The 23,619-nt window shown below is 35.2% G+C and overlaps 1 protein-coding gene across 2 annotated transcripts in view; it reads right to left on the reverse strand.

Annotated features, from left to right (window-relative positions):
* Positions 1-23,619, reverse strand: part of mtnr1bb (melatonin receptor 1Bb) — a 41,375-nt gene that overhangs the window by 4,464 nt on the left and 13,292 nt on the right. The window contains exon 3 of one of the 2 annotated variants that reach the window (XR_012385790.1): positions 191-1,429. Coding sequence is in view for 1 of the 2 variants with exons in the window: in NM_131394.1 (NP_571469.1) it covers positions 582-1,429 (848 nt within the window). In the remaining variant the exon portion in view is untranslated. 2 annotated transcript variants of the gene reach the window in all.

Here is a 23,619-nt window from a genome sequence, read left to right on the forward strand (position 1 = left end):
GTTCACACAGAGCAGCATTTCGGCAAATTACCGGTAATGTTACAAGGTCTCTTTCTGGAAAATTGCCAGAATAAATTTGCCGATATTTTCAAAAAGGGTCTCTTCACACATGATCCCTTTCTGGAAAATTTCTGGCAATTTTCCAGAAAGATCTGTATGTGTGAAAGGGGCTATTGACTTAAACAGTAGCAAAAGGCAAAACCATGGAAGTCAGGGATTACAGGTTCCCAACATTCTTCAAAATATGTTTTTTTTTATAACAAAAAGAAAAAACTCACGGGTAAGTAAATGATGGCAGAGTTTTCATTTTTGGGTGAACTATCCCTTAAATAGTGTCTGTTCCAAAGATAAAAATTTTCATATGAATTTGCGAACACATGAGGGTGAGAAAACAATAGCAGAATTTGAATGTTGAGATGTGTTTTTTTTGTAAATGAATCACAACATCAAACACGAACAAGCACCCTGAGTTGTGTGCAATGGTTTTGTAGCATTAAAAAAGTCAAAATTCCCCAGTGTATAAACTAGCTTCATGCACCCATTATGATTCTTTTACATAGTAATCAGCTGAAAAACAAAAGTCACTCATTATTATTGATGGCCGGTGAGGGTTTGCTCCTCATCCCGTCAGTGGCAGCCCTGGAGGTCTCAGTCACAAACCTCCGAGGAATCCACACCGCCGTCATGATCCGAACATACTCCTTCCGGAAGTTCCTGTTCAGGAGGCCATAAATGATAGCATTGAGGCAGCTGTTAAAATAAGCCATAAAGTAGCTTACGACAAACAACCATTCTGGAACACGTGGAGCCATGACCTCTGGATTGATGGCCACCACCAAACCGATGAGATTGAGCGGGGCCCAGCAGATGGCAAACAAAACAAACACCACGAACATGGTGACAAAGTTGCGCAGGTCGCTGGGCCTGACCCTCGAACGTTCCTCGCTTTTCACCTTCCTCCTCACCTGGATCACCAGAACCCAAATCCGCAGGTAGCAGAAGGTCACCACAGCGATGGGCACTAGAAAGTGAACCACTACCACCACCACAGTGTAGGAGCTGCTGGCAGTCTGTGTGAACGTGCAGGAGTAAACTCGAGGGTCGTAACTCAGCGAACCCACAAAGAAATTGGGCAGAATTGCAAGTACGGTAAGCGCCCAGATCAGAGCCACGAGCAGCAGTGTGTTTCGGAAGCTGTACAGACGTCCGTAGGCAAAGCTGTGGCAGATGTAGCAGTAGCGGTTAATGGCGATGCCTGTGATGTTGAATACAGAGCCGATCACACTCAGGCCCATTAGGAAGCCGCTGATTTTACACTGCGTTTCCCCCAGAGACCAGCCATCGTGGAAGATGGCGTACAGCACCAGCGGGTATGGATAGAAAGCCACCACCAGGTCAGCGAAGGCCAGACTGACCACAAACACGTTGCCTGGGAGAAAAAGAGCAAGAGAAAGATGACTTGTTAATAATTTGACAGTTGCCAGTACAGGTTGATGTCATGGACAAATTAAAAAGAGATATTTTCATGCAAATAAAAGTATATAAATTTACACAATGGTAAGACTTTTTATATTTTATTTCTTATATATTTCATTCTGTTTTGTGTTATGTCAAAAATAAATAATAAGAGAAACTATATATATATATATATATATCTTTCTTATTTTTTCTTATTTGTTTTATTTCGGCTAGAATAAAAACCGTTTTTTAATTAAAAAATACATAAAAATAAGGTCAAAATTATTAACCCCCTACTGTAATTTTTTTAGAAAGTCTACAGAACAAACCATCATTATACAATAACTTGCCCAATTACTCTAATCTGCCTAGTTAACCTAATTAACCTAGTCAAGCCTTGAACTGTCACATTAAGCTGTATAGAAGTGTCTTGAAATATATCTAGTAAAATGGTATTTACTACATAAATAAAATAAAATATATCAGTTATAAGAAATGAGTTATTAAAACTATTATGTTTAGGAATGTGTTGAAAAAAATCTCTCTGTTAAAGATAAATTGGGAAAAAAATAAACAGGGGGGGGGGCTAATAATTTAGACTTTAATAATATATGTATATATAAATATTTATTTATACAACAGTTCTGTCTGGTTCTTAAATCTGATTGGCTGATAGCTGGGCAATATTCTGCAAATAACAGCACTCGTCCAGCCTCTTAACCCTTCACGGTTGTGTTTTACTCGGCCCACATACACCGACAAGCAGAGGACACTCTACAATTTGACAAATATTGCTGGTGTTGGACAACATAATGTACGTTTGAGGCTTTTTTTAGTCAAGAATGTAGTTGTTTAAATTGCAACTATGTTTTTTATTTACAAGGATAATGCCTATTTTAAAATATTTGTAATTTCGGAGGATAAGATTCAGTGCACCAGCCGCCATCAACCTGTCTTAGCAGACCAAAGAAAATGACGATCGATGTTCCACCACAAGATGGCAACAGGGACCCATAATAAGTCCTTAAGGGAGAAAAGCCTTTTCTCAGCGTAAGTTTTAAACTACAGCTGAACAACACATTATAAATCAGGTAAGTGACATTCTAAGTCGATCTCTCTCTTTTGTATTTTGTAGTGCTGTATTTACACCACAAAAACTGTTAGTGTTTGCTTTGCTTGAGCTTTTTCAGGGTTAATTATTGTGATATCCTACATATATACTGTGACTGCTACATAGAAATACTGGGAAATCTCTGTAGATTGATGGCACTTCATGCTGTTCAGCCTCATAATCTTAAAATGCAAGCAAAAATGACCTGTTTTGTCATCACTTTAGACATTACGCAAGAGAATCATTGAAATACTAGCTCTATAATGACGTTGGTGAATAAACAATAATTTCTGCTGTTCTGACAGTCAGCTGCAGATGTGAATGAATGGCGGAAGAAAGTATTTTCTTGTACAAAAAAGTTTTTGAGACTCTCCGTGTTTGATTTTTATTATATAAATGATAATGCCGTCGAACTGTTGTATCAACGTAATATGTAGCAGTGCGATATAGTTGTATACGGGGGCCTGCAGCCTTGGGCCACCAGTGTCGATATTCAGACATATATATATATATATATATATATATATATATATATATATATATTTATATATATATATATATATATATATATATATATATATATATATATATATATATATATATATATATATATATATATATATATACAGTTGAAGTCAAAATTATTAGCCCTCCTAATTATTAGACAGCTTGTTTATTTTTTCCAAGTTTTTTTCAATAAATTTCTAAACATAATAGTATTAATAACTCATTTCTAATAACTGATTTATATTATCTTTGCCATGATGACAGTAAATAAAATTTTACTAGATATTTTTCAAGACACTTCTATACAGCTTAAAGTGACATTTAAAGGCTTAACTAGGTTAATTAGGTTAACTAGGTAGATTAGGGTAATTAGGCAAGTTATTGTATAACAGTGGTTTGTTCTGTAGATTATCGATAAAAAAAATAGCTTAAAGAAGATAATAATTTTGTCCCTAAAATAAAACAAATAAGACAAATAAGACTTTCTCCAGAAGAAAAAATATTATCAGACATACTGGGAAAATTTCCTTGCTCTGTTAAACATCATTTGGAAAATATTTAAAAAAGAAGGAAAAAATTTGAAGGGGGCTAATAATTCTGACTTCAACTGCATATATATATATATATATATATATATATATATATATATATATATATATATATATATATATATATATAATCATAAAAAAATTATCACAGTTCAGTTTACGCAAAAATATTTTCAATATTGATATTAATTATAATAAACATTAAATATGTACATAAACAAAGATTACGCATTTTAAACCACCTTCACATATTTAACATAAAATACCCCAATATTTTACATTTTACAACAATTTTCTTTAGCATAAAAAATTATTGAACGTTTCTATTTACCTCAATCAAAATGACTAAATATTTTAAGTTAAACTTAATATAAAAATAAGAAAGCCTAGTTTATTTATTAAAATAAGTTAAAGTAACATAAAAAACCTTGTTGTTATGACTTTTTGTCATATCATTTTTATAGTGCATGACATTTTGCTTCTTTTGTCATGGAGTCCTGATTTTTGCGCTGAAGTTGATTTTGTCCCATAAGAAACACAATTTCACTTTATCCACATCCCCTTTTTCATGCATTCCTTCCTTTCTTTGCCCCTCAAAGCCTCTGCTGTGACTTTTAAACTAAATATGGGCTAAAGTCAAATGAACGACAGCTTGAAAACCCGAGTTCAAATGAGAGAGGAAACAAAAATGAAGAATGACAAAGCTACAGAGCGCAAAAGGAAAGACAAAGAGCGAATCACATCGACTTCAAAAGCAGGATCCCCAGGGAGTGTGAAGCCTTTGATTAGACTATGACAGCAGAAAACACATCGCTCTGGAAAACAATGCTCTCTCTTCTAGCCTCTGCCCTCGCAGATTAATCTCATGCATGCATTAAAACTTGTGTTGTGTCGACCCATCCATTTGCTCACATTCTCATGGTAAACAGTCAGATGTTTACAGACAATGCGGAAACAGTTGACTGGGTCGTCTAATTAGCATAGAGTTCAGATAGCCTTTCGTTTCATATTACTGCTTGGTAAATATCTAACACTGACAAATGTATGCTTGGGTGTAATTTTCAGAAAATGATTTTCCATGGAGAATAATGAAAATAGAAGATTGTGTTTATTCACACAAACACATGCTCCTGTCAAATGCTAAAGGAGAAAAATGTCTTTTGTTTTAAATAATCAAGTGTGTTTTTAGTATTAATATGCTCATTTGCTTAATGATATCTTTTTTTATATGACAAAAGAAATCATTTTAACATAACTAACAATGTGTTTTTACTATAGTATTTATTGCAAATTACAGTATTTATGGATAATTTATTTTCTATATTGAAATAAATAATATATACAGAAATAAAAGGACATATATTTGAGTTATTATAGTTCATAAAAAATGCTCAGTTTTATTAATAGAAAATGCTAAAAGAAAAATAATAATAATTATCTCCGTTATAACAAATCTAATAATAAAAAAAAAATTTATAGTGTACAGCAGGGATGGCCAACCCTGTTCCTGGAGAGCCACCTTCCTGCAGATTTCAGTTGCTACCCATATCAAACACACCTGCACCATACATTTCAACAAATATTGCAGCTGTTGGACAACATAATGTACTTTTGAGGCTTTTTATGCAAGAATGTAGTTGTTTAAATTGCAAATAGTGCCTATTTTATTGTTCGCATAATTTCAGAGATTTAGCACGTCAGCAGTGATCAGCCTGTCATACTGAACAGAGCAAAGAAACTGTCACAAGACAGAAACAGCATAAAATGTCCTTAGGGTAGAAAAACTCAGCATTTTCTCAGTGTAAATTTCAAACTACAGCTGAACAAACAATTACAGAACAGGTTAGTGACATTCTAAGTTGATCTCTCTCTTTTGTATATTGTAGTGCTGTATTTATACCATAAACTACTAACTAATATAGTAGTGTTTGCTTTGCTTTGGGTTTTTTCTGTGTTAATTTTTTGTGAAATCCCAATTGCATCAGAAATACTGGAACATCTCTGTAGACTGGTGGCATTTTATGCCGTTCAGCCTTTTAATCTTAAAATGTGAGCAAAATCACCTGTTTTGTCAGAACTTTAGACATTACACTAGAGAATCATTCAAATACTACATCTAAAGTGACGTTGGTGAAGTAGAAAAAGTTTCTCCAGTTTAGACAGTCAGCTGCAGTCATGAATGGCAGAAGAAAGTAGTTCTCGGTCTGCGGCCTCGAGCCAATGCACGCCCTTCAAGCAGTTTCGATACAGCACTATCGCTTTGCTACTTGATATTGCTCTACTGAGTATGTGTGTATATATTCTGTTATTATTTTTATCTATCACTTTTTTTTTGTGGAAACTGGAGGAAATTTATGAACTTCCCTCTGGAATGAATAGAGTATCTGTCCATCTATAAAAGTATTTAGAAGCACAACTGTTTTAATAATAATAATAATAAATAATAACAATACTACTACTACTACTAATAATAATAATAAAATATATATTATGAGTACAAAAAAACTATTTAGTTAAAAATGTTTTTTTCTAAATCCAATATTTTTATCTAATAGCCCAATATTTTGAAAAAGCTTATCTTTTGTCATGGCAACCGGCACACATTTTGTTTCTTGTCACTTGTAAGTACATTTTAAATATGTAAAAACTTTTATAAAAAGCTATATATACCAAAAAATAAATGTAATAAAAACATTATATATATATATATATATATATATATATATATATATATATATATATATATATTTCTAACTTAATAGATTTAATAACTAGTTTCTACTAACTGATTTATTTTACCTTTGCCATGTTGACAGTAAATAATATTTTACTAGATATTTTTCAAGACACTTACATACTGCTTAAAGTGGCATTTAAAAGCTTAACTAGGGTAATTAGGTTAACTAGACAGGTTAGGGTTATTATGCAAGTTAATGTGTAACGGTGCTTTGTTCTTTAGACTATCAAAAAAAAAAAAAAATTGCCTAAAGGGCCTAATAATTTTGACCTTAAAAAGAATATAGAAAATTAAAAACTGCTTTTATTCTAATCAAAATAAAATAAATACGACTTTCTCCAGAAGAAAAAAATATTATCAAACATACTGTGAAGAATTTTTTTCTTTCTCTGTTAAACATCTTTTGGGAAATATTTAAAAAAGAAAAAAAAATCAAAGGGGGTCTAATAATTCTGACTTCAACTGTATGTACTGTATATACACAATATAATGATTTTCCTGTTAAACAGTTTCTTTCTCTTTTTAAAAAAGTTAATCTGATCAGCACATATTCCTGCAAAGTTTGATGAAAATTACCTTTAAAAGAATAATAAATGATTGTATCAAAGAGAGTGGAGAACAACTTCAATCAGCCACCCAATTCCCCTCATTGCCCACAGCTTTTCAGACCTCCAGACCATTTTAACATTCAGCTGGTGTTTTGCTCCTCCCAGCACTAAGACTCCGGCGGAAACGTGACAACCATAAACGCAAGCAGCCCCATTAATCAGATTTCCCCACTCAAAGCCAGGCAAAACATTTCATTTAGACATTTTCAACATACAACACCAATAGCAATGTGTCCACAAGCCGAAATAAAAATGCTTGCTTTCACAAAAAAAGGCTCGCAGTCCTTTTCAGCAAATGCCAAAAAGCACTTCCCAGCATGACATTAGAAAGATCATAACCCAATATTCTTTTCTGTTCATCACAGTGGCCTTTAAAAGTGATCCAAAAACCCAAAAACTTCAGCCTTTCATGAAACAACGCTGACTTTTCTCTGTTCAGCTACAGTACTTTTTTTTCTTAGCTTTATTCGCAGGCTAAAGCTGAAGTCTATGAAATGATAAACACAATTACCCTGACCTACCTGAGCCCAACCTTTCTTCTGCCTGCTTTTTCTCTTTTCTTTAGACTTTTATCCCCAGCTACTATAATTCAACCTGAGATGAAACGTATTCAAGGTCGTACTGCTGCTCCGTGGATGAATGTATCATGAAATAATGTACAATGTGAGCCTCGGCTTTTGTAAATGCCATTTTTGCATTCACATGCTGTATGTGAATAAGTAACTTGTAACAAGTATGCATACTGTACTTGAAAAAAATCTCTATAGCTGGTTATTGTGTTAACTTTGAGAATGGCTATCACTTGGGGTTAGCGCTAAGAGTAGAGTAATATGCTGGTGTTTAACTGCATTGCTTTAATGCTACTCCTGTATTGGGCTCTCACACATACTCTGGCTACTTCATAACCGCGGTGGGTGTTTCTCTCCGTCTCACCCTGAACACAGTCGACCAATCACAACAGACTGGTTCATCAGACCATCAGCACAGATTAGCCTCATGCAAATGAGGGGTTTGGGAACAAATGAATAGCTGAACGAATCATATGGGAGTTGGTGGGATAATTAGATTAAAATAAATGCGTATTATAAAAAATTAAAGTGTTTTTTTTTTTATCTTGCATGCATATCAGCCTGTTGTTGGAGACCCCAAAACTAAAATATGACCTCTTATGATGCATATAAGGGCTCTTTAAGCAATGTGAAAGTATGTTATTTTTGTCTTTTTTTATTCTAACACCATATATACTGTAAACCTCTAACAGGGCATTTTTATTTGAATAATGCCGTTGGTCATATAATTATCTCTTGTTGATATTCCTTTTTTTCTTCTTCTTTTTATCTAACTCATCTCTGCACATTGAGCATTACGTAGAAATAATTATACTGAATACTGATGTGCTTTGAGATAAACCCACAAAATGATGCCCTCTGAGCAAGAACAATAATTAAGTATTAATTTAGCATAACAATAAGTTGAAGGTTAAAATATAATTTTATTCTAGGTCTAGTTCTCTCGCTGTCTTCAAAATCAAAATATGACAGCTAGAAAGATGACAGCGAGAACCTAATGAGTAATGGGCCTGTGTTTGATTAATGCTATCTGTGTGTGTGGGTGTGTGTGTGTGACAGAATGATACACACAGCAATCAAGTCTAAAGCACGTGACATGAATAATGTCTATGTAGAGGAAGATCATAAAAAAATCAAAACTGCCATTCAGTTGTGCTCATGCATCACACTGAAGATTGCACAACAGGGTTCTCATGGCTCTGACCAGTACATTTCCATGATTTTTACACATCTTTTTCCCAACCTTGGCACAATGAAAAATAAGTGCTTGTTAGGAATTATTTAAAAAAAAAAAAAAAAAAAAGATGAATTGCTTCTACAATGTTTCATGGGCATGTCAAAGCAAAATATCCAAATTTTCAGGCTTCAACAGATAAACAAGACTGCATGTTTTAGGCATTAACATTTTCTAAGTTGGTGGTTCATTCCGCTGTGGTGACCCCTGATAAATAAAGGGACTAAGCCAAGGGAAAATTAATAAACAATTGAATGATTGCGCAAGTGATTGAAATAAATGAGTCTCATAGTGCAGTGCTTTCCTTGTCCAGTGTGAAAGTGCAGTCACTATGGCTGGAGGAAGAGTAAATCGAGTGCTTATACTATTTTGCAGTGTAACATTTTGCTATTATTATGCATTTTTATCCAATTATGCTTGTTAAATATACCTAAATGGGTATAAATAGATATATTCTTGTTAAATATACACCTCTGAAGAACATATATAGATTTTGCTATATTTTGTTTTATTTAATTGGTAGCTTATTCTTCTTAATTGCGCTTAATATTTTAATGCAATTTAATGTTTTAAACATTTTCAATAAATTTTAAACATATACATATATATTTTAGACAAGACACATACATTTAAAAAGGTAAAAAACATAGCCCCTTGAATGTAATTTAAACCAAATATGACCCCATTTAATTAAGAGAACAAGTGCACCTAAAATGAAATAATGTAGACATATAGCCATAGGTCAGCTTGCAGGAAACTTTCAAAAAGGTATAAAAAAACAAAACAAATTCCAGATAAAAATGCAGACAAAACATGCACTTTAAATAGACATTTCTGTAATGCATGTTTTGAGAGTTTTTGGTGAAACTGAAGAGACTAATTTTTTTTTTAGCTTGTGATAACAAGTTAAATCATTTAGATCCTAAACAGAATTGTAAAACAGCATTTTAATAGTAATACTTTACTAAAAATGCAGATGATAATTCCCGGTTTTTCATGACTAGCAGCATATGGGTGTCATTTATGGTGATATGAGAGGAAGAGTGAGAAAAGGCAAACGGGTACAGCAAGATAAAGGCACATGTCTTTGTTATTTCCTATTTAAAATAGTTAGTGTGATGGAACGGCTGACAGAGGAAGCAGGGGAAAAGTTCTGAGGAGAGAACAGAAGGAGAGAGTCCATTTTCCCTGTCTAAGGCTCATTATAAAAGCACTTGAACAGGGTCAGACGGGGTTATGAATGCCTCAGAGTGCAGTATAAAATGATACATGCATGCTCTGCTCACCTGTCAAAGGCTTTAAGAACAGAAACGCGGAGCTACAGCTGTAAGAGACACAGAGGCTGCTGCTTCGACATGCCCATAAGACAGGTGGCCTTTTTCGCTTTTCCTTACAGATCAAGACAACCTTTGCAAAAAGAATTTCTGAAGCCATGCCGAGTGCAATCAACATCTTGACCTTGCAGTTTCTAACAAATCGGCATCGAGGAAATCCTTTACTGTTTCCAGGCTGTTCATCAAGCTAGATTTAGGGCCTCTCGGGAATGAATGACCACACAAATCAACAGAACAAAAGTGAAAGACAGCCAGTGGGATGCAGTAGTGCATTCTTCATATAAATAGATTTTTGATCTTTTCTTCTAAAGAAATTTAATCAAAAGCGTGATAAATTCACGGCATCAAAAAAAAAAGAAAAAAAAAAAGAGTAAGGTTTTAACCATAAATGCAATAGTAATTTAACCTTCGGGAAATGAAAAAAAAGTCAATAAATGTAACTACAGAAATTGAAGGTAAATTTTAAGCGACAATTCAAGTAGTCCTTTCAGCTTGATTTCAGCTTGTCTTTTAGCTTGAAGTGTTTTGTTGAGCTGTCCATGGTCCTGAAACCAAACTCAAGTCATGTCAATGTGAATGACAGAATTAGGTACAGTTGAAGTCAGAATTATTAGCCCCCCCTGAATTATTAGATAATTAATCTGTTTAAGAGAATATTTTTTTTCAACAACACATTTTTAAACATAATAGTTTTAATAACTCATTTCTAATAACTGATTTATTTTATCTTTGTCATGATGACTATGAATAATATTCGACTATTTTCAAGACACTTCTATACAGCTTAAAGTGGCATTTAAAGGCTTAACTAGGTTCATTCAGTTAACTAGGCAGGTTAGGGTAATTAGGCAAGACATTGTATAGCGATGGTTTGTTCTGTAGACTATCAAAAAAATATATAGCTTAATTATGGGCTAATCATTTTGACCTTAAAATAGTTTTTAAAAAATTAAAAACTTTTTTTATGCTAGCTGAAATAAAGCAACTCCAGCTGTATATGCACACATAATTTTAATTTCAGTCAGCCAGCTCTAGCATTCAGGCCTTCCAACAATTGTTTTTTATTATTTCAGTTTTTGTTTAATATAAAAAGGATACAGCATATGACTTTATTCTAAAACAACCCGGATCCCCACCCCCACCCCCACCCAAGTAGACTTTATAATAACAGATATAAGATTGCTGTAAAAAAAAAACAAGAATAATTTAAACCCAAAAAAATAGTAAAAGTTAAATACAAATAAATAACTATTACATCATGAGATACATAAAATACAAACAGAAGAGCTGTACATTAGATGGTCGAAACAAAAGATTTGACAATATCAAAAGCCATAATCCAAGATTTTACCGTTTTTGACTGAGCTCCATGTATGCATGCTGTTGAAAGTTCCATGCAAATAATGTCCAGCAAAGATATATATGAGGAGGGTTAAGATTGATTGAACTGATTTATTTAAAAAAGAAAAGCCATCTTCACTGCCTGACTGAGATACAATATAAAATGGGTATCAGACCAAACAAGATGGATTAAATAATATTTTTCCATGCCATTCCTTTATTCATTCATTCATTTTCTCTTCGGCTTAGTCATTTTATTAATCTGGAGTTGCCACAGCGGAATGAACCACTAAACTATCCATGATATTTTTTACACAGCAGATGCCCTTCCAGCTGCAACCCGTATGGGAAACACCCATACATTCTCATTCTCACACATACACTACATATAATTTAGCTTACCCAATTCATCTATACCGCATGTCTTTGGACTTGTGGGGGAACCGGAGCACCGGGAGGAAACCCACTTAAAGCTTAAGTCTATTTAACTGATTATATTTAAATTACATTACAACATCGATACTGTATAAGGAACAAATGAAATTGACAATAGTCACATAAAGCTTTCACCGAAAGCTCATCATTGGCTGAAAAACATTAGCTCAGCATATGGCCCATTACACATTCACATACACCTGTAATCTTATGAACAGCAGTAATAAATAAACAAACAATATGCCATCTACACTACAGTGAAAAAGTCTTTACTGTTTACCTTTTTTTTCAGTCTCACCTATGCTGTTATAAATAGTTTTTTGTTGCAACGTAAATTCATGTTTTATTAATTTCTTGAATGCATTCCTTTGATAACAAAGCTGGATTTTAAGTAATTACTACAATCTTAAACTGCTTTGTATGTGTGTGTGTGTGTGTGTGTGTGTGTGTGTGTGTGTGTGTGTGTGTGTGTGTGTGTGTGTGTGTGTGTGTGGAAATGTTTGCATTTTTGCATGATTCTTTAAAGAATGGGAAGTTCAAAAGAAGAGAATCTATTTGAAAGAGAAACTTTTGATCATTATACTTTCACTTCTGATCAAAGTAATTCATCCTTGCTGAATAAAAAAAATAAATGTGTTAAAAAACAAAACCGACCCATAACTTTTGAATAGCACCATACTCTATATATATATATTCCAATTTTATTTCTTTCATTACACAAGAATATCAGCTAATTGGAAGTGGAAAAAGATGAACGGGATTGCTTTCTGCTTTGACTTATTTCATGTTTCTCTTATTAAAACCCAAAAAGTAAAGCCTAGCTTTGAATGATTCTGCCCAAAATAAAACTTCTTGGTCTTTCAGAGAGTGAAAGGTGATCCGTGTGTAATTAGAGGAAATTGAACTTCTGATGGAAAGCGCTGTTCTTGCTGCATGTGGCTTATGGTTCATTTCGAGCTCAATTCCTCTTAAGTTCAAGAAGTGTAATTGCTAATGGAGCAGGATGACCTTGAGGAACTTCACACGCAGCCTAATTTATGTGCTCATTAGCACAGCATCTGTGCTGTTACTCATAATTGATAAAAGCTGATACCACATGGAGACCCATATGATTAAGGACCAAGTAAAATAAATAATGAATTCAGAAAATCTCACTTCGAACGATTTGAGAGTTGGTAGTAATCACACAATATACACTGCATAAAGACAAATAAACAGTCTGCTTTAGCCAATGAACACATGATATCATAGTGGGAGGTACAGTATATCTTCATCCACATAAATGAAATCAAAGCCAGCAGGTGTAACAGAACAAAACAGATGCAACACAAAACAGAGAGACTAACTAAATAAATAATTAAGAAATAATCCAAAACCAGATTGACATTAAGAACTAAATTAAGTGTGAGGAAACACTCAAAGGTGCCATATACTGCATTGGTGGTTAAATTGTTCTCTGATATCTACATAGTGAGTTTATGGCTTTGGTAAGTTTAAAAAATCTAGAAATGGTTTGATAAGCTAAATTGTTACTCCATAAAATAGCCATAGAATCAGAAGGTCCATGATTGACCATATATGGTTCGTGTGGTGAATTTTAATGAGCTCCGCTCTGATGTGCAGCTCTTACACACACACAGAGCATGATGTAAGCTGAACACGTACAAATATAAACCCAATCAGAGTGATGTTAACCTATTTTGCTCAACAGATCTGTTGTGGACAAAAGGCTAAATTATAATTAAACTTAACAAAAGAGAGTGATGGAGAAGTATCGTGTTGTAAACTTTATACCTCTTATGCCTTTGCACAGTGGAGATGATTAAATGTGTATACTATAAATCTTGCATTTTGCTTTCTGAGGTAAGTTTGAAACATGCCTTGTGCTGTCGTTGCCGGTAATACACAGTAAACAATTTGGCACTCACGTTTTCAAAAAAAGAGTCTCACATACATATTAAGTGAAATATAGGTTTAAAATAACTGAGGAAAATTAGCAGTGTTGTTTCACTAAAAAACATTTGGCTTATCAAACACAGCCTGAGGCATGCATATTAATGATTTCAGAGCTTTTTAATGATTTTAAAGCAGCATACGTTGACGTCAGCTGCTTGTCCAGTCTGGATGAATGACCTAAAGTAGGCATACATGCAAATGCAGAGGGCATGGCCCAAGAGTCTCATCACAGTTTGTTTTGAACTCTGATTGGCCCGTTGTCCACCAGGGATTTACACTGGTGGAATATACATGAGAACAGGGAAACAGTTGTGTCTGAGGCTCACAGTATGCCCATTTTCATATACTGATCTTTTATTATTACTATGTCTTGGTATACCCTGATTTTCATTATAGGGCACCAATAAGAGAGTTTAGTAAACACTATGGTTCTGTTTACACCGGGTCACTTTATTTATTGTACCTGATTGGATAGCTATTTGATGTGTGATTTTGAGCCTTATAAATGTGTCTGTGGTACACTCCGTTCTATATGCAAATTTAACTTGGTTACTTGAACTTAAGCATCAAATATACTGCATTTATTGCATTGCATATATATATATATATATATATATATATATATATATATATATATATATATATATATATATATATATTACATTTTTTACAGAAACAAGATGTATGTTAATCAACATACAAATTATTTGTTATGAGGCTCCACACAGTGTTAAAAAAACTATATGATTAATTAATCCTGACAGCATGTTTTTCAGTCATTGTACTTCAGTCATCTGTCATTAAACTAAGTTAATCATGTTCCAACTTAATTTTAAAATTTGTGCAAGCTGTTTTAAGTCAGTTTAACATATTATAAGTGCAATGGACTCAAGCTTAATTTGATTCAGCTTAAAAAGATAAGGCAACCAGTATATTTTTAAAAGAGCAGGAGGCTTTGCACTTTACTCATAATCCAGTAAAACATCATCTTAAATGCACAAGGCAAGGTCTCTGTTGTTAATGAGACCATTTCATATTAACATTTTAAATGCATTGCTTAACAAGAAATAACTGGTCAAACATTTAAACCTTTCAAGTTTGAAATCTGGAATGCGTCCCAGACCACCTCCTGCTGAGATTTGAGCGATCTGATTTATATTCATCTCAAATGTGTTTCAGAGGGCCCTTACACCTGGTCTTTTCACAATTAGATAACTATCTAATCAGAAAAAAAGCACAATAGGTGAACAGGTGTAACTGCCCCTAAAAGTTCCTTATACTCCTAATATACATTCATTAATTTTCTTTGAGCTTAGTCTCTTTTCAGAGTTTGACACCGTGGAATGAACCGCCAACAATTCCAGCATATGTTTTACGCAGTGTATGCCCTTCCAGCTGCAACCCAGTACTGGGAAACACCCACACACACTGATTCACATACACATTCATACACTACCAATAGTTTAGCTTACCCAATTCACCAATAGCACATGTCTTTGGATTGCGGGGGAAACCAAGGCAACCGCAGGAAACCTACATGAACATGGGAAGAACATGCAAACTACAAACAGAAATGCCAACTGACCCAGCTGGGACTCGATCCGGCAACCTTCTTGCTTTGAGGTGAGAGTGATAACCACTGAGCCACTGTGCCACCTATACTGCTTATGGTATTTTATAAACAATCTAGAATTTGTGCAGCATGACTGGTAGAGCATTGCATTATAGATGTCAAATACTTTGAACAGACTGTAAATCATGCTCCAAAGCCTCTACCAAATGTGTGAATGCAAATTTGATGAGTACAAGAAAAATGTTGGGTAAGGGACTGTCTAATGCCAAAGTCTACATAGTGTGTTTTAATGTCTATGTGTTTGATTGGAAACACTAATTTATGTAACATATCTAATATCACATTCACACGCGCAACATGATACTGCGGTTATTTATACACCAGCTAAAGGGCATGTAACTTTAAAACCTAACAACAGGACATAATAAGCACATCCTCACACCATAAATGATCATCCAACTGTGAGGAGAGGCAGCCGAAGGGATTGAAAATCCCAATGAAGGGCCATGATGGAGCCGAGGAACAGCAGAGTCAGGGCAGAGACAACAGGCTGACAAGCCAAGGTGGAGTCATGGGCATAAAGGCCTGAGGTGAAGCTGGGGGACACTATAACACTGTAGCGAGCTGGGGATTGGAATGCAGACGGCGGAGCTTGAGAGGTGCACAAAGGCAGAGAAGGCTTATGATTTCAGGATGGACAGTGCAGTGTGAAAACCTTCCAGAATGGCACAGGCAAAAGCTGGACTGGAGGACAGCCATGACAGCTGGTTCCAGGATGTACATAGGGCTGGCTCTGGACCAGTAGCCTTGTCAGGAGCTCATGCTTTAGGTCTGTGGTAGGCAAAGGTAATGATTAAAGGGATAGTGGACCCAAAACTGAAAATTACTTTACTACTTTACTTGTTTTAAACCTGTTTGACTTTCTTTTTTCTGCTGAAAAGAAGAAGATATTTTGAAGAAAGTTGTAACCAATGAATTGCATAGTATTTGTATTTCCTACTATGCAAGTTGATGGCTACAGGTTTTCATTTAATCCTTTTCCTTCGAATTAGTCCCTTTATTCATCAGGGGCCGCCACAGTGGAATGAACCGGCAACTTATCCAGCATATGTTTTACAAAGTGGATGCCCTTCCAGCTGCAACCCAGTAATGGGAAACACCCATACACACTCATTCACACATATGACCAATTTAGTTTATTAAATTCACCTGTAACACATGTCTTTGGACTGTGGGGGAAACAGGAGCACCCGGAGGAAACCCATGCAAACATGGGGAGAGCATGAAAATTTCACACAGAAATGCCAACTGACCCAGCAGGGCCTCGAACCTTCTTGTTGTGAAGTGACAGAGCTAACCACTGAGCACTATAGGTTTTTCAGCTTTTTAGTGTTCGACCGAATTAAAAAACGTATGAAGTAATGAGTAAATAGTGAGAACATTTTCCTTTTGGGGTGAACTATGCCTTTAAGGGGAATAAAAGTGTACAGAATCACATAACACTCTGCATAATCTGCAAAAATCCCTAAAGGACCATCGCCAGGACAGCAGAGCCTTGAACCACTCATTTCGGCTGGAAACAAAACACACAAAGGGAGCATTTGGACTCAAAAAATCTATAAAATCAGACATTTAGATGTTAATGGGTGAGCTCTGGAATAAAATGTATTTTCTATGAAGTGTGCAAAAGGAGAACCCGAGTGAAAAATGATCCGCTTTACCACTCAAAAGAAAAAAAAAATGACCTGCCTTTGATCACAGGCTTTTATCATTTCAAAGGTTTTCATCAGAGAAGAGCTTAGCATTAAATGTGTAGGTTACATGTTTAAAAGTATAAACCTTGATCCTGAAAAGGTTAAAGCACTTATCGACATTAACCTTCCCAGGTTTTAGACTCCATTCAAGAGTTCAATTTTTTATACCTATATTACAACTTGCAGCAGGGTGAAGAACTCGGGTCAAGGCAAATCACTGAGGAAATGCGGTCCTGTTCCTTTGGAGTGATATATTCACAAGGTCATTTCATACTAGGTAAAATATGCAAATCACATTATAGGGCTGCTGCAACTTTTGGGATATGCAGATGAGGACGTTGTCATGTTTTTTTTTGTTGTATTTTTTTTTACAGGTTGCAAATGATGGCAGGGGTCTAGTCCTTGGGGATATGAGAACTAGAAATGATGAAAAACTGGACTGAGGCTCAAATGGAGCACCGAGGGCTAATCTTAATTGGTACCCGGAAGCATTCACTCTCAGCGGCACCAAATGACAAGCACCACTATTGTGTCCTTGAGCCATGGCCACTGCCACCGCAGCTTTAAACAGCTGCCCTTACTTTCAGATCATGTGAATGTCCTGTTGTGTCTCTCTGACGCTATTAATGCATATAGAAGGTATTATCTTTAGATAGCGTATGTAATGCCAAGGATTACTGTACACTTAAATAAAATAAATACATCACCTTAAATACACTGTACACTTAAACAAACAAACAAAAAAAAAAACAGATGAGTCAATCAATCAATCAATCAATCAATCAATCAATCAATCAATCAATCAATCAATCAATCAATCAATCAATCAACCAATCAATCTTTCAATCAATCAATCCATCAATCAATCAATCAATCAATCAATCAATCAATCAATCAATCAATCAATCAATCAATCAATCAATCAATCAATCCTGGCGTAAAATTAACAGTACAATTATCTATCTATCTATCTATCTATCTATCTATCTATCTATCTATCTATCTATCTATCTATCTATCTATCTATCTATCTATCTAGCTATCTAGCTATAGTCAGGTCTATATAAATTGGGACATTGACACAATTCTAACAGTTTTGGCTCTACACACCAACACAATGGATTTGAAATGAAATGAACAAGAAACTGTCAGCTTTAATTTGAGGGTATTTACATCCAAATCCGGTGAACAGTGCAGGTATTATAACAGTTTGCTTATGTGCCTCCCACTTGTTAAGGGACCAAAAGTAATTGGAAAGAATAATAATCATAAACCAAACTTTCACTTTTTAATACTTGGTTGCACATCCTTTGCAGTCAATTACAGCCTAAAGTCTGAAACGCATAGGCATCACCAGACGCTGAGTTTCTTCCCTGGTGGGGCTCTGACAGGCCTCTACTGCAACTGTCTTCAGTTCCTGTTTGTTCTTGGGGCATTTTTCCTTAAGTTTTGTCTTGAGGAAATGAAATGTATGCTCAATCGGATTCAGGTCAGGTGATTAACTTGGCCATTTCCAAAATTTCACTTTTTTACCTTCAAAACCTCTTTAGTCGCTTTGGGTCATTATCCATCTGCATTGTGAAGCGCCATTCAAGTTATAAAGCATTTGGCTGTATATGAGCAGACAATATTGCCCGAAACATTTCAGAATTCATCCCGCTGCCTTTGTCAGCAGTCACATCATCAATAAGTACAAGACAATCAGTTCTATTGGCAGCGATATCACCATGTTTCACTGCTTAGGGTCATAAGCAGTTCTTTTTCATCATCCATACTTCATACAAGTGTCAAAACCCGTACATTCTCATATAATTTTCCAGACCTTTTCAACATGAAACAAGTTAGATTATTTTCAGTTAGTGTCTGAACCCAAACTAAGCTCATGGATTTATTCATAACTGACCTCCACTCCTGGCTTTTCTTTGTGACGTTCACCTGAATTTACAATAAATTAAGTATATTAATATAAAAAACATATGGCATCAAAATATGTATCAAGCTTTTATTATATTCAAAATCGTACTCATCCTGACTGCTGCTGCAAATGTTTCACATCATTCTGCCTACACAAACTGAAAGAGACAATATCCCACCTGTATCAAAGCTCCAGTAACCCCATGATCAGTCAACCCACTCTGAACCTCAGCCTTCCTTCCAGCCAAACACTATTACGTCACTCAGCCCTCTGAAGAGTTGCACGCAAAACAATATCCTCATTGTTGGCCTCTGTCAAAATGTCAACACGGCGACCTTTGACTCCTTCAAAGTGAATCAGATGAGTCATGGAGTAATGTAAATAAAATGCTGCAGATTACATAACTACACACCGCAGAATAAACGTCACAAAGCAGTCCTCAGCGGTGGTAAAATCTTTTTTTCAAGTCTGTTTAATTTTTCTCCTTTTTTTTTTTTTTGATCAGTGTGGATTTTTATTTCATGCTGATAGTAAAGTAAAGTTTTAAAGAGTTTAAAATGTTTTAGGCATGCGATCTTTGATCAGATCTAAATTGGGATTTATGAAATTCAAATTGTGTGCTTTAGCCCTCAATTCCCAATGATCAAATGATTTGATCTAGAGATTTGCATTATTATCACTGGTCGCAGGGGGTAAAATGAAGGATTTCATTAAAGTCAAGTGATCAGATCATGCCTTAGTATATGCATGAATAAATGGATCTTAAAAATCTTGGCATTCAGCACTTTTTCGCTGGGCCTCTGTTTTGTGAAATCAGGAAGGAGGGGTTTGAAGATCATGGTGATGTGCCTCATCCTGCCTGCCTGCCTGCCTGTCTCACTGTTTTATCTTGTGCCAAGGTATAGTCGGCATGGGATCATTTGCCTGGAGAGCAAAGTAAAGTTGGCAAAGATTTAGTTTAGTTTTGTTCAGTGTAATTTAAAGGTGAACTATAAGACATTTTGTGGTGAAAATAAATAGTTTCCATCCTGTTTAATTTTCACTGACTACTACAATGAAACAAGTTAAGCTACTGTGTCTTTCATTTAATAATTTTCCTTCAGCTTAGTCCCTAATTTATCAGGGGCCACAGCGGAATGAACCAGCAACTATTCCAGCATATGTTTTACACAGCGGATGCCTTTCCAGCTGCAACCCAGTACTGGGAAACACCAATACACTCACACATTCACACACACTCATACACCATAGCCAATTTTGTTTATCCAATTCACTTATAGCACATGTCTTTGGACTGTGGTGAAACCGGATCCCCTCAAGGAAACCCACATGAAGACAGAGAACATGCAAACTCCACACAGAAATGCCAACTGGTCCAGCCAGGACTCCAACCAGCGACCCTTTTGCTGTGTGGTGACAGTGCTTACCACTGACTACCACTGTCTTTCATTCAAAAGTTTTTTTTTTTTATTAGCTTAATGGAATTTATGGTTTCTAACATTAATCTGTTTTATTAAAATTGTTTTAAAACAAAAAAACAAACACCCTAGGAAAAATGTATAGCAGTAGTTTTTCTCAAAGTAGTCTTTTTACTTTAAACCAGCAGTTTTCATGGCATGTGACTACATGAAAAAAGATAAAGTACAATTCTGTTCTTATGTATTTCCAAAGTGAGTCTTATTAGCATCTTGTTTGACAGTTTGATAGTCATGGCGAAAGCACTAGCACTAGATAGTTCAGTACCTCAGTACCTCAGATCTTGAAAATAAAATATTCAAAAAATAATAGCCTACGGCTATTCTTAACGTGTTCATTATAGTTTAGTCCAAAGTACAACTTTACTTAGATTTTATATATTTTTTTCAACATAAATATTTCATTTATAAAATATAATTCATTTTAAAACTATTTAAATAAACTTTTGCGTCAATCGTGCCACCCATTGCGCCACCGTGATGCCTGCATGAGACCAATTGAAGATCAAAAGATAACCTCTCTGTACAAAAATGTATAAAAAGATCAATCAATTAATGTCTAATCATCTTGTTTTATCCTGATCTTTTTCACATCGCTGTTGTCACACAACCAGCGATCGCTTGCCAGAAGATCGCTGGTTCTCACACGAACTCTCTAAACTACATTTCCGCATTTCCCAGGACTACATTTTCATACCTGCACTGCTCCCAAACACGCACGCCTGCTCACTCATCTATCCTGATTGCATCACCAGCTGGACCTTGTTCACAGACTAATTCCACTCCATTCATAAGCCACTTATTCACGCTTCCAGTTTGCCGAGTCTTGTTTTCCCTAGTGTTACATTACAACGCGTTTCCCCTGTCTTGTTTCTCCGTGTCTCGATCCTAGCCTTGTACCTTTGTTATCCTGTTTAGCCGCCTGCCTTTAGACCTTTTTGCCTGTTAAACGTTTACGATTCTGGACTGCCTTTATATACCCGTTTGCACCTGATTTGACCATTGCTTGCCTGACATTGAATAAACCTGCATATTGGATCTTACCTCCTGTTGTCTCCTGTCACTCCACCCCAGTCGGTAACAGCTGTATGGTATAATTTCGCTTGCTCAAACTCTAGTGTGACCACGGCTTTAACCACAAACTCTGGGTTCACCCAAGCTAACAGAGAAGGTTTATATCAAGCATTGTAAAACAACTTAACCTGATCTTAACCAGGTTGGAGAGTGGTCTGCTCAAATATGCCATTTTTTCCAGCTTGACCAATAGCAAGAGAAATGCCAACTGACTCTGGCTCGAAACAGCAACCTTCTTGCTCTGAGGTGATCATGCTACCCACTGGGCCACTGTAATGCATTGTCATTATACATTAATCATTTCAATTGTGCCCTTTACCTCAAACAAAACCTAATCGAGCTGTATTCAAAACTGAACAACAATAAATAAAACTACAGTACTCATCATAATTTGAAGCACTCTTGGTATAATTTTTTAAAAGTAAAAACATCTGTTAATATAAATATTTTAAATATAAAGTTTTTTTGTCTGTAAATACATAATGAAGTCAAATTGTAAAAGCTTCAATACATTCAACTGTGTTTCAAAATGAATAAAGTACAACAAAAAAGTAAATGTCAATCACTGATACCTGCATATAAACAATGAAACCAGAAACTTAAAACTCAGCTGTGCAGAAACAGAGACAACATAGTTTTTCTTTGACACACTTAGAGGTTTTATGGCATTTCCACACATGCGCACACACACACACACACACACACACACACACACACACACACACACACACACCAAATGACAATAATTTTGGCTGGGGGGTTAAAAAAACAAAACAAAAACAACTGAAAAAAGTGCTCAAGCAAACTGTTACTGTCAGTGCAAATATAAAACTGCAAGACCTTCGGTTTAAAGTGTCTGTTGAATGAAACATCTTGAGACGACAACATCATGGTCCAGTGAGAATCAAGGACGCATGTGTTAAATGGGACGTGAACAGAAAGGGTGGACATGTTTTTGTTTTATGCACTGAAATCTAAAACCTCTCTGGAGAAGTTTTAAAGAAACTGTTGTCCTGAGACAAACAACTACTGCTGTGAACCGACCATCAAGCAAACCTGAAAGCCAAGGCAAGTCTCCTATTTGATCCTGTGGTGGAGCCAAAGAAGACCAGAATACAAATAGTTTTGGTGCAGATTTTCTTTTTCCACCCGTTAAATTTTGAATTCCTCCCTGGGCAATGACATTTTGCCAGTACATCTGTGAGGGAAAGACTGGAAAGGAAGAATAAAAAAGTGAAAGAAGAAATAGAAAACACCAGCAGAGTTCAATTAGACTGGTGAATTCACTCGTGACGGCTCTCCTAGTGCCACTAGCTCAGCTGGGATGAATGAATTGATAATTATAGGATCTTCTAAACCTCCAGGCAAAACAAGTCAAATTCAGCAAGAGTGATAACAGCCCTTTTCAAAAGATGGAATAGAAAAAAAAAAAGGATTCGGATTATTCTGAGTCATTCCCGCTATGAAGAAAATGATCATGTCCCTAAATGTCCCGCACAGTACAATGCAATTCAAAAGGTCAGTACAATTTTACTTTTTCAATTCTTTTTTTTGTTCTTGAAATGTCACAAACTAAACTGAATTGAAAATATTAATTTATTTTTATGACAAATAAAGAATAATAACTATGTAAAATAATAATAATATAATAATAATATAAAACTATTAAAATAAAATAATAAGAAATTAATTTATATCTGGAATTGTCTGAAACTTAAAAAAAGTCTTAACTGTCACTGATTCACTAAATAAAATAGTACACTCTTTAAAAATAAATGTGGTGATGACTTGGAGACAGGTTAGATCCAAATGCAATAAGTATAATAGTTCTCAGCAAACAAATCCAAATCACCAGGCTAAACCGTAGTCGGTTTTGCATGCAAGATTCAGAGTAACAAATCCAGTAAATCCAACAAGGTAGTCAAAGGAAAATCAGGGTATTTTATTTTGATGGTCAATTTGAATATTAGTAGACTGTCAGCTTAAAATC

The sequence above is a fragment of the Danio rerio genome, chromosome 10 (genome assembly GCF_049306965.1).
Source record: "Danio rerio strain Tuebingen ecotype United States chromosome 10, GRCz12tu, whole genome shotgun sequence".
Lineage (NCBI taxonomy): Eukaryota > Metazoa > Chordata > Actinopteri > Cypriniformes > Danionidae > Danio > Danio rerio.